The 12,724-nt window shown below is 36.2% G+C and overlaps 1 protein-coding gene across 30 annotated transcripts in view; it reads right to left on the bottom strand.

The window, feature by feature from the left end:
* NUBPL (NUBP iron-sulfur cluster assembly factor, mitochondrial) overlaps positions 1 to 12,724 on the bottom strand; it is a 231,053-nt gene that overhangs the window by 176,264 nt on the left and 42,065 nt on the right. For 23 of the 30 annotated variants that reach the window (XR_012036422.1, XR_012036421.1, XR_012036417.1 and 20 more), the window contains one exon: positions 760 to 850. Coding sequence is in view for 19 of the 30 variants with exons in the window: in XM_072838180.1 (XP_072694281.1) it covers positions 760 to 850 (91 nt within the window). In the remaining 11 variants the exon portion in view is untranslated. The other 7 variants (XM_072838194.1, XM_072838200.1, XM_072838201.1 and 4 more) reach the window with 7 other exon arrangements.

Genomic DNA, 12,724 nt, shown 5'->3' with positions numbered 1-12,724 from the left:
AAAGTTCTCCAACTTCCTGAGGGAGTAGGCAAATACTGCTCTATTTCACCATCAGAAATATGCTCATCTCTGGTGACTGTGGAGATAGGGGAGAGGGAACAGACCTGCTTTGGGGGCATCAACATACAAGGTGGGAGGAAAAAGGGCAAAACTAGCTAGTCACTTGCCCTCAGGCAAATCTAAGGAACTACTTACTCTCCATCCCCTCTTTTCCCTGCCCTGGCTCCTTAACAGCAATTTCTTTTTTCTTTTTTTTTTTTTCTTAACAGCAATTTCTAATTGAGTGATTTCTCACAGCAACCCCGGTAATTGTTAGCCTTATTTTACATAGGGGGGCAGAGGTGAGGTACAAAGAGATTAAATAATTCACCTAAAGCCACACAGTCAGTGAGAGAGCTAGCGTTCAAACCCAGACAGTCTGGCTCCATAGCTGATTTCAGAAGGACTATACTACACTGTGGATAAGGTATGCATGGTACATTGCACAACACCTGACATTCAGGAGGTAATTTAAAAAGGATATCTATTATCATACTGTCTCTTTTTTTTTTTAAGATCTTATTTATTCATTCATGGGAGACACACACACAGAGAGAGAGAGAGAGAGAGGCAGAGACACAGGCAGAGGGAGAAGCAGGCTCCACGCAGGGAGCCTGACGTGGGACTCGATCCTGGGTCTCCAGGATCACACTCTGGGCCGAAGGCGGCACTAAACCGCTGAGCCACCAGGGCTGCCCTGTCTCTCTCTTCTTTACTTACTCTGTGATAATTCTGGATTTCCTTTCAGATTCATCATTTTTGGAATTGAAGGGCCATACACATCCACATCTAGCAATCCAACGGCCTTTGACTGTAAAGAAACAGAATTTGCTGTAAGATTGTTTCCACTCTCTATCAAAGATAACATACATAGTGATAGTAAATCTAACTATAAAAAAGAAAATTTGCAAAATATTCCAAAATCCTAACATAAACTTTCAAAGCAACAGTAAGGTAAAAGATCATAAACGATATAGATAACACTTTTTTGTTGGTTTACTAATTTCTTCTAGATAACTGAGAAGCCCCCTGAAAACGCTTTACACATTGCAGTTCAGATCTCCCATATAATCTCTAATAGACTGAGACCTTTCTGATCTGAAGACTAACAAATTATACATAATGTTTAAATGATGACTTACAATGGCAAAACCCCCAGGAAAATGGAACAACAGCCTTACAAAATGAAAAAAAAAAAATCATAGAAATAAGACCGTAATAAAGCAAGTTGACAAATTCTGACACAGATTCAGCATGGAAATGCTAATGAGGACCATGGCAGACAGAGACACGGCAATCTTACATTCAAGTCCTAGTTAAACATCCAAGGTCTTCTAAAACTGTTTTTCATTGATGATCTGTCAACTTACCCAAGAGGAGAATATCCTCATTGTTCTCTTTACTAGTTTCCAGTTTATCAGCAACATAGCCAAGTAAAGGAAAACAAAATTCACTATTTCCAAATATGTCTCTTTTTTTCTTCTTCTCCCCTCCTATTTCTCCTTTGATAGGTTAAATCAATCTGTTACTGGTTTTTCCATATACAAGCAAAAAGAATGTTAATACTAACTATATGTCTTTGAGCTATGTTTCACAGAGACTTAGAATTCTCCTCCCTCTCTCCCTTTTTCCTGGCAAGATAAAATTCTTAACCCCTCAAAAAAATTTTTTTTAATTAAATAATCCCTCATCTTCCATGTTATCTACCTATTTCCAGACACAAAATTACTTTTTAAACCTTGCTGTCTGGTTCCTATTAATACATAAAATAAAGTACATTCAACATTTATGTTTCTAACTTTATACTAAAACTGCAGTTCTAAGAAAACCATTTAATGTCCCTGTGTGACTCACGGAGCCTTAGAGGACTAGGGATTAAAATCTTCCTCTACCAAAATCTCAGTTTACTGTAAAATAAATGAGAGAATAGGAAGAACACTTTAACAGAAAGGTAGCATATAAAATTTAGGTTTAATGCATTTAAGTATTAGCTTTAAAAAAGTAGGAACTTTCAATGAGAAATTCTGACCTGTTTTTAACTTCTTTTTAAACCATAAACAAAATAATTTAGTTAAACTAATACAGAATTAAATTTACTACAGATAAAAAGATTCTCAAGTGAGGGAGATTAAAACCTTAAGAAATGCAGATAATTGTTCATACTATCATCTAAGGGTCTGCTAATGCTATTACTATTGAAGTAAAGAAGCTGAAGGGACTCCATTCTAGAAAAGTTCCATTTTTCTGGCAGTCCCCATTTACTCATAATCCATATTTGTCTCTGAATAAGCCAAAGAAGTTATGTTCCCACTTAAAGGGAAACGAAAGTTAATCATTCTCTGAGCTTTGTCCTAGGCCCCAAACAACTGATAACATCTAAGAAAAGCTAGATCCCAAACATATTCCAGGACATTAGCTTTGAACAAACCTCGGCTGACACTGGCAGCAATACTGCTATCTTTGCTAATTTATGAAATAATGCTTATTGTTCACCTGACATTTGCCTTTGATGGGACCCTAAGGATTCCCAAAGGAACACATGCCCTAGACCTCTTTGCAATATAAAACCCTGAGCCCCAAGCAACATTGAGACTCATTCTATTTTCCTTTCCAAATTTCCCGGACAGACCAACAGCTATTCTCTGTCATTCACACTATTCAATAAACTCTGCTTTTACTTTCTCCAGGAGTTTGATTTCTATCCGAGGCAAAGTCAAGGATCCTGTTGGCTTGTCCCATGAGGATCCCCCCCACTCTGGATCCTTGGACCCAGGCTGCCTACATTAATATCGTCCTAGAATTTCACCTCTTTTCCATATTTTTTTCTCATGATACTTACAAAAACTTAAAGCTACCACAAAATGACAAATGTCAATAAAAACAAAAAATATTCTAACTTTTTTTTGTTATTTATATTAATGTTGGTTTTATAATAACTTGAAAAGGTTAGGTCCCAGGTTTTGAACTGATTTCCTAAAAATAAAATCAAGTAAAATAATTTAGCTTTAATTTTGTTTTCATGAAACAAGGAAACAAGTGGGTGCTTACAAACAAATTGACTAGAGTCAATTTTTGTATCACTAGATCTTCAAGGTGCCCTCAAATGCTAAGGAGAATCTATCATCTATTTGCCCTGTCCCCAGAAGAAAACCATGCTGTCTAAAGCTGGCATCAAGGCATCAAGGTTCAAGACAAAACTGATCTGCCCTAAAATCTGCTGTGGTAAAAAACAGATTTTACACATACCTAGATGGCTGTTAATATACATAATCACATGAGAATACAGGGAGCAGCCACTTGCATGCTCACACTCTCTTAAAAAAAAAAAAAAAAAAAAAAAAAGGAATAAAGAGAGGGAGATTACAAGATTTTAGAGTTCCTGTTTCTTAGAAAATGGAACTACAGATAAGAGAGAATCTTCTATGTGTTAGGTTCTCTGCATACTCTCCGTAGTAGTAGTTACTACTCACTGATTAAATTTAGTACTAAGGCTTACATATATCAAAAAGGAAACAGAGAGGAAAGTATGAAGATAAGGTAAAAGAAAGGACAAGAGGACAAAGGCAGGGATGGAGGGAGGGAGGAAAAGATGGAGGGAGGTTATCCAGCAATGGTTTATTAAGAACCTGGATAAACTAGGCCTCTATATAGCCAGCTCTGTGGACAAATCAGAGTTGAGATTTTTAGAAAGAAAAAAAAAAGAGAAGAAAGAAAGAAAGCTTTTAAAAAGCATGCCATCCTAAACTACCCAAATAAACATCTAAACTTCCTTTAATTATACCTCCTCATTGCTTGTACTCCTTCTTGATGCCACACACCCTAAACATTTTATTTACATTTCTTCTTGACTCCTCATAGCAACCCTGCAAGGTAGTATTATGCCTACCTATGGATGAGAAAGCTGGGAAACTGCCACTCAAATTTTTATATATATAAGTATTCTATCTTAGAATGAAGCAGAATAAGAAATTAAACACAAAAATACTAACTTCATAAATCTCCACTAGAACTTTATTTAACATGATCAGACTAAAAAAGGCTTAGATATAGAGGCAAGGGTCAGCACATTTTTCACTAAAGGGCCAAACTGTACTATTTTAGGCACTGTGAATCATATGACCCACAACTACTCAACACTACCACTGTAGCACAAAAGCAAAGACAAGATGTTCATGAATGAGCATGGCTGTGTTCCAATAAACCTTTATTTACAAAAACAGGCAGGATTTGGTACACAGGTCACAGTTTGCCAACTCTGATTTAGAGAATAAACTTTTTAATGACCAAGTTATTCCATCACCCAACAATCTAATTTTGGTTTTGCCAAGACCAGGTATGACATAGTCATCTCTTTTAATGTCAGAGGAGCTATCTCATTAAAGATTTACTTCCATAACTTAATTGGGTAGTTTTTAAAAACAATAAATAGCACATTTTTCATGCTATTTCACTGGAACTAAACATGTATTACTTAGATTTTATATATCATGAATAAAGTTGGTGTCGATTAAACAAAACATCAAGCCTGTATTAATTAAAACGTATTATACTTAGAGTTGGCATAGCTCCTGGACCAGTAAAATTACCATAGCTACAAAAATTAGCTTAAACATATTTTCAACTCTAGAATTGAATAATGTTCAAAAGGTCCCAAATAAACTTCATTTGTTTTTCATAATTTACTCTATTATTTTTAAATAGGCTCCTATTATAGGTATATAAATAGTCTTTTAATTTAAATTTTCAAAGATGGGGACGCCTGGGTGGCTCAACAGTTATGTGTCTGCCTTCGGCTCAGGGCGTGATCCTGGAGTCCAAGGATCGAGTCCCACATCGGGCTCCCTGCATAGAGCCTGCTTCTCCCTCTGCCTGTGTCTCTGCCTCTCTCTTTCTCTCTGTCTCTCATGAATAAATAAATAAAACCTTTAAAAAAAATTTTTTTTCAAAGATGGTTTTATACTGTCAGAACATAAATGAGCAAGACACAAGGCTATAAATAAATAAATGCAGCTGGCTATCTAGCTAAGTTTTATGAATCCTTTCTACCTCATTCCTCCTGAAATAATTGTATTTAGTCAAGAAAACTTCTATTAGGACTTTTCTTATATTTAATTTTGCCAGGATTAAAAGAATAATCACTACAAAAGCCTCACCAAATATACAACACATAAAATATTAGCAAAAATAAATATAAACTATTATAAAGCATGATTGCTCAATATTCAACATTATCATAAACATAACCTAATATGTGGGTATCCAACATTATATTCTTTTTCTGATTCTCCGGAAGTTCTCAAAGTCTAACAGATGACATAAAATAAGAGAGATCAAACACCAAAATACTATTTAGATTTTGGGATTTGTTTCTTTATAATTCATATTACCCTGTGAAAGCTAAAAGGTGGTAGATATACTCAGAGTGATTACACTGTTTCATTATCATCTGCTGATAGATCTCACCAAAAAACGTCAGAAGGATCTCATCAAATTATTTCTGAGCAAACACTCATTTAAGACTAAGACCTACCTAAAGGTTATTCTTTCCAGGGAAGTATCCAGTTAAGAATCAGGCAGCCCCAATGGCTCAGCGGTTTAGTGCCGCCTTCAGCCCAGGACCGGATCCTGGAGACCCAGGATTGAGTCCTGCATCAGGTTCCCTGCATGGAGCCTGCTTCTCCCTCTGCCTGTGTCTCTGCCTCTCTGTCTCTCTGTGTCTCTCATGAATAAATAAATCTTTAAAAAAAGAAAAGAAAAGAATCTCATGATTCCCTGCACATTACATTTCACTTAATCTTGAACAGGCATTTGGAATTTAGAGTTGAGTCAAGGCTCTTTCTTTTCTTCCTGCCTCGCTTTAAGTCAAACTGCCATTCATAAGAATTTCAATCTCTTGGTAGAGAAAAATATGTTTCTTAACTCTATTAGCTAAGATTAAATAAGAATCTGTGACAAGAATGAATGGTTAAACAAGGTGACAAGAAAACAATTTCCTACTATTTATCAGAGGACTGTCTAAATCTTCAAGTTCAGTAAAGAAAGAAGAACAAGGGCACTGTCCACTTTTTATTGATAAAGAAACAGATCCAGAGATACTGGCAGAGCTGGGCCTAGAATCCAAATCTCTCTCCAATACACAATAAAAACTAACCACTAACAATCACCAGCCATTCCCTTTTATCTCTCTCACCTCATCCTCTACTCTTCTACCCCTTTTCCACAGACACTGCCCCCTTAAAATATCTAAAATAAAGCACACTAGGCATGCACCTGCCTTCTGCAGTTGTTACTTCAGTCTAGAATCCTGTTCCCACAGATAGCCACTCGATTCTCTCCATTACTTCCTTCCTTCAAGTCTTGACTCAAACATCACCATGTAGTGAAGCCTTCACTGGCCACCCTATCTAAAAATGCAATTCCTTCATCATTATACTGGACATTTCCCATTCCATTTCTGGATTCTTTCTTCTTAGCACTGACCAATATTTAACATCCAATATAATTACTTATTTGTCTCGTTTATTGTGTCTCCCCAGTAGAATGTTCATTCCATTAGCATAAGGATTTCTGTATGTTTTGTTCTACTATACCTAGAACCTAGAACACTGTGCAGTCATAGAGATACTGTGTTCCACCCCAAGAAATTCTAATTCTTGGGGTGTAGGCTGGGGTCCAACAAACTGTATTTATAACACTCTGAAGTATAGGATGGCCACAATGTAAAAAACAGTAATACAGATAATACAAGAAAGAGTAAGACAAAATTTATTTTGCTGTTAAGGGCCCAAGCCTTGGAACCAGCAGTATCATGGTAATGGTAATTTATAGTAAGCAGCAGTAACACTGAAGAGTTTAAATTATATGTATATATAAAAGAGTAGCTAACATTCTGCCATATGGGTGAATAGTCACATACTGCATGAGATATATATATATACACACACACAAAAATTATTCATTGTTTATCTGAAATTCAAATGTAACTGAGTGGGTGTCCTATATTTTAATTTTCTAAATCTAGCAACCCTACCCTGGCATCTCTCCTCAACAGTGCAGTCAGAATGATTCAGTTGAAACATAAGTCAGACCATGAGTGCTCAAAAGCCTCATGATGTCCCTTCCTTCCCTCATTTCACTCATGCAAAAACCAAAGGCCTTATAACAATTCACCAGAGTCCACATCATCTAGCCAATTCCCCATCTCTCTATCTCCCAATGCTGTTAATTTCATCACCTATCATTCCCTCCACTTCTTACTCAAGGAGTCAATTGCTTTCTTACTATTCCTTGAATAAAAAACTAGACATGCTCCTACCCATTAGCCCTTAAACTGGCTGTTCCTTTTGCCCAACATATTCTTCCCTCAGAGAGTCACAAATGCATTCATTCATCTCCTTTAACTCTGCTCAAATATCATATTTTCAATGCAGCCAGCCGTATTTTAAATCGCAAATCCACTTTCACCCTTAAGTACACTGCAATCCCAGATCACTTTTACCACTTTCTACCTTTTTTAGCTTACTTATGATGTTTATTATCTATTTATTGTAAACTCCTTAAGGGTAGGGATATCCAAAAGCACCTAAAACAGTAAACATTAAATAAGTATTTGTTCAGTGAATGGATGGATGGATGGATGGATGAACTAACAAATGAATGAACAAACCTCCACTTATTCCTCTGCAGAATATCAGGATGGTTACTATATGATCCCTAATGTCCCTCTTAAGTTTTAATACTCTATGAGTTCATGAAAGTCCCTCCTCTAATACTTCTATACAAACATTTTAACTTACAGGATTTAAAATTAGATAATGTATATAAGGCTAAAAATACTCTGGTGTTGAAAAAAGAGTCCTATTTTTACAACCTATTCCTAATCACTTTTCCCCATGAAAATCTATGTCATCTTCATTTTTCTATTGATCTCAAGTCCAGAAAAACAGGACTTCAAGAAAGAAAATCTAGTACAAAGAATGGCTATAGTGGGCTACTATAAAAAAAAATATGATAAAAATACACTAGATAAATCTTTAAAAACAAAAGCCACAAACATGGTATAAAAGGGCTCATTCAAAAGAGGGCAATTTTTAAACTTTTAAACCTGCTCACTAACAAGATTAGGTTCAATAGAGTTTCAAATATAAAAGTGCTGCACTAGACTTTTGTTGTGCTTTTTTTCCTTTCCAGAACAAGATAAGTAACATTATTTTTTTTTTAAGATTTTATTCATTTATTTGAGAGAGTGAGAGAGCACAAGCAGGGGGAGCAGCAGAGGGAAAAGGAGAGGAAGGCTCCCTGCTCAGAGAGGATGTGGGGCTCAATCCCTGGATCCCAGGATCATGCCCTGAGCTGAAGGCAGACATTTAACTCACTGAGCCACCCCGCACTCCTATAAGTAACATATTTTTTTAACAAGCAATTTCCTTACATTCCACATTTTCATCTATTAACAGAGACAGTAAATCAGGGGGAAAACAATTAAGATTAAGAAAAGAAAAACCTGGGGCAGGCCGGGTTGCTCAGTGGTTTGGCACCACCTTCAGCCTGGGGCATGATCCTGGAGGTCCGGGATGGAGACCCACATCGGACTCCCTGCATGGAGCCTGCTTCTCCCCCCTGCCTGTGTCTCTGCCTCTCTCTTTCTCTCTGTGTCTCTCATGAATAAATGAATAAAGAATCAAGAAAGAAGAAAGAAGAAAAGAAAGAAAGAAAGAAAGAAAGAAAGAAAGAAAGAAAGAAAGAAAGAAAGAAAGAAAGAAAGAAAGAGGAAAGGAAGAAAAGAAAAGAAAAGAAAAGAAAAGAAAAGAAAAGAAAAGAAAAGAAAAGAAAGAGAAGAGAAAAGAAAAGAAGAAAAGAAAAACCTTAAATCTTTGGCCTGTATAATTAATTCAAGGGGAAAGAAAGTATTAATGCCCTTAGTAAAGTCTCAAATAGAAAAATTAGCCTACTTATCAGCATGGTAATTCATAAAATGCAGAAAACGATACTTCTACACTAACCCCTAAAAATAAATCATCTTATCTGTGACATCAACCAATCAGTTTTGTACCAAACTCCAAGCCCACCAACCTAGAAACCTGATCAAACAAGAACCTTTCCCAAACCAGATAAAGTACTGCAGCAAAAGCAGTGAAAACCAACATCAATTCCTTTAGAATGTACTTAGCAAAACTGCAATGCAGGGAAAAGCATTTACAATTCTGAAAGCAGCTCCTCCAAAGAAAAGCAATACAGCAATCACAGGAATTGGATGTGAACAGAGCACTCGATCCAACCTCCAGACTCAAAATCACAGGAGCCAAGCAGCTGGTTTAGAAACCCATTTCTTCACATACCCACTGCTCAGTGGCCCTTCTAACTGCCCTACTAAGGATTAAGGGCCCTCCTTAATTCCTCAAGGAGATAGGATGGGGGAAATAATTTACTGAGAAAAAAAAAACTGAGAGAAGTAAAATGAACTGGTGAGAGCCACGTTAGGGAGGAGACAGGAGAATAAGAGGAAAAAAATAGATTGTTCTAGGAGAAAGATCTGGATAACTTTTTATTGGACAGAATCAGATCCTGAAATTTAAAGGATGTGCAGCAGTTTTGCCACTAGTATGTTATATGTGAAATGAAAGTAAGGAAGAATATACCAAATGTAAAATTAGGGTAAGAGTTCTCTTTTTAACTTATAATCAAATTCAGCAACTTCCATGAACAAAGTGAGAGAATGAATTACTGGCAGCAAGCTGCATTTTCCCAAAAGAAATTTAAAAGGTAGGCCAAAGCGTACTGAGGAGGAAACACACAGCCAATAGATTCCTTAGAACTATTCAAAATAAAATTGCTACTGCTTCTAATTGAAAATCTCAAAGCATGTTATGCATACAGCTTCCTGAAACCATGTAGAAAATAGAGAAGAAAAGCAGTTTGAGGCTTTTTACCTATCTGAAGATCATTTTATAAAACAGCATTTTTATTTTATCTTGGTGTGTGAGTGTGCTGTGTTTTGTCTGTGTGCTTATGGAGGAAGGGAAAGAGCAAATAAGGAAGAATTCCTAATAGAAGACTGGCTTTAGGATCTAGTTTAACACATGTCCACTCCTTTGTTACACAATTAACTTTTTAAAATTGCCTTATCTTTCTTTTTTTTTCTTATCTTTCATTTCAATATTTGATGCTTAGTTCCTTACTCAGTACTCTGAATTATTCTTATAAAAGATACTACAGAAGTAGACACACACATCTCAAGTCAGCGAATACTATTAATATGCATTAGTGGTTATCATTAGCAAGCATTATTGTTTCTATTTTCTATAAAATGTGTGAATCTTAGGGATTTAGATAATTTACTTAATCACAGACAACATCAAGATCATGAGTGAAAAAACAATTATGAAAAACCCTCAAGGTACCATTATGATCATCACCTAAAAAAGTGATGTTACAAATTAACAGATATGCTATATTCTTATACATAGTTTAATTATATTTAAAATTATATAGCATATTATATAAAAGTTACAAATTAATTTGAATCAAATAGCTGTTGTAATATCTATTTTTAAATATCTGTTACCTCTTGATGCGATATTTTAAAGATCAATAACAGATTTTTTCAAAATATTAACACCCTATTCAAAGTTCGAAAATGGTTAATTTATTAATTCTGCCAAGCAGCAAAGATGTTTTTCTGATAAATGAAAATCAACATTACTTAATACCATATGAATCACATAAGTGATCACTATTTCTAGGATTTTTTTAAATAACTGACATATTAAAACTATAATAGAGGGGGATCCCTGGGTGGCTCAGCGGTTTAGCGCCTGCCTTCAGCCCAGGGCGTGATCCTGGAGTCCCGGGATCGAGTCCCACATTGGGCTCCCTGCATGGAGCCTGCTTCTCCCTCTGCCTATCTCTCTGCCTGTCTTTCTCTCTCCCTCTCTCTCTCTCTGTCTCTCATGAATAAATAGATAAAATCTTAAAGAAAAAAGAAAAGCCATAGTAGAATGCATGAAGAAGCAATCTAGGATTTGCATCACTAAATAAATGGGTGGTTGATTATAGATAAATTGCTAACCTCATTGAACTTCAGTTTATTATCTGTAAAATAAAGATTAAGAAGACACCAACCTTACAGGAATGTTGTGAAATTACAGAGCAATGTGAATTTGTAAAATTTAAAGAACAGCTAACAATTATACAGTACTACAGGCCAGGCACTTTCTAGAGACTTTAGGTTAGCTTATTTAATCCTCACCACAACCTTTTGAAGCAGGTTTATAATAATCTTCAATGAAAAAACCCAGGCACAGAAAGGTTAGTATCTTGCCTGAGGTCAGGCAGCTTTAAGTACAGAACTGGGACACAAACTCAGGCAGCAGGCCTTCAGAATTCACAGGTAATACTACAACATGCAGTCTCTATCCAACAAGTCAAACTCCTAGTGCAAAGTAGTTCTCAATGTTAGTGCCTTCCCTCCCTTCCACAAAGACCCCTCTATGCACTGAAACTGTAAAAATAAGCATTCATTCTCAGCGAGTATTTTTCCAAAGACAACCATCCAAAACAACATTCTCATTATTAACCCAGGCAACTATATAAGCTTTGAGAATAACAAAATGATCTTTAATATGCAATTATTACTTTCATCTGAATTGATACTGTTTTTTGCTTTATAAGAGCAAGAATTTTGTCTAGTGTCAAGTTTTATATGAGAACATTGTGAAAAATAGCCTCTATTAAATATTAAGTAACATTTCACAGAAATTGGATTTAGGGTTTTTGGTGTATTAGCTGATTTTTAAGTTATATACTGATATAGATTGCACAGAACAGAAGCAGCCAAAAATGCAGTTAAGAAAATAAACAAAGGTTCATATGCTCAAGACTGGAAGATACCTGGCTGGGCCAAAAGGAAATCAGCTATTGATAACAATGGTTACTAAGCACCAAGAGAAGCAATTTATTATCATCTGCTTTTTGTTGTAGCTGTACAGAAATCTGTGTTCTTTTGCTAATTCAAATGTGTAGTACTAACACACAAAAATATAATGAGTTAATGAATCTTTACGATGTGCCAGTTATTATGCTACAAACATTACATATATTTCCCTATATTTTACAACAGCTCTATAAAGTAACTATTAATGTTAGCAAGCCCTGTTCCTCCACTAGAGACCTCAACAGTTAAAACCAGAAATAGGCAGGACTGCTTAACCCCTGATCTAACTAAAAACCATTGTGCTTATTTCTAATTGCATTTTCTTGAGGCATTGACAAGACATTATGCAATGACCAGAACATTCCAACCACCAGACCAGAAGAGCCCTGATAGCAATGGAATGCCTAAGCCACACACCACATGTCCTCTTCCCATGTACATAACTGTGGGCTGAACACAAATGGATGCTCCCCCACCCCCACCATGATCATGCACCTCTGCCTGCTCTCTTGGCATAGCCCCCCGAGCCTCTAGATGTCCATCTTGCCGGCAGAGGTGGTTAAGGCTTGAGCCTGCCACCTATCCTGACTGCCAACACCTGAAATAAGTTTCTCCCTTTCTCTTTTCCAAATCCTCATCTATTGAGTGACTGGCTTCTCTTGTGACAAGTTTATCTGAGTTTCTTCAGCAACAGTGTTGGCAAATCCAGCCAAGAGCTATACTTTCAGCTTGTCCAGCCCCATCAGATTACCC

This window comes from Canis lupus, chromosome 9 (assembly GCF_048164855.1).
Source record: "Canis lupus baileyi chromosome 9, mCanLup2.hap1, whole genome shotgun sequence".
Lineage (NCBI taxonomy): Eukaryota > Metazoa > Chordata > Mammalia > Carnivora > Canidae > Canis > Canis lupus.
The sequence above is the reverse complement of the archived record's forward strand: the minus strand, read 5'-3'. Positions and strand labels throughout refer to the sequence as shown.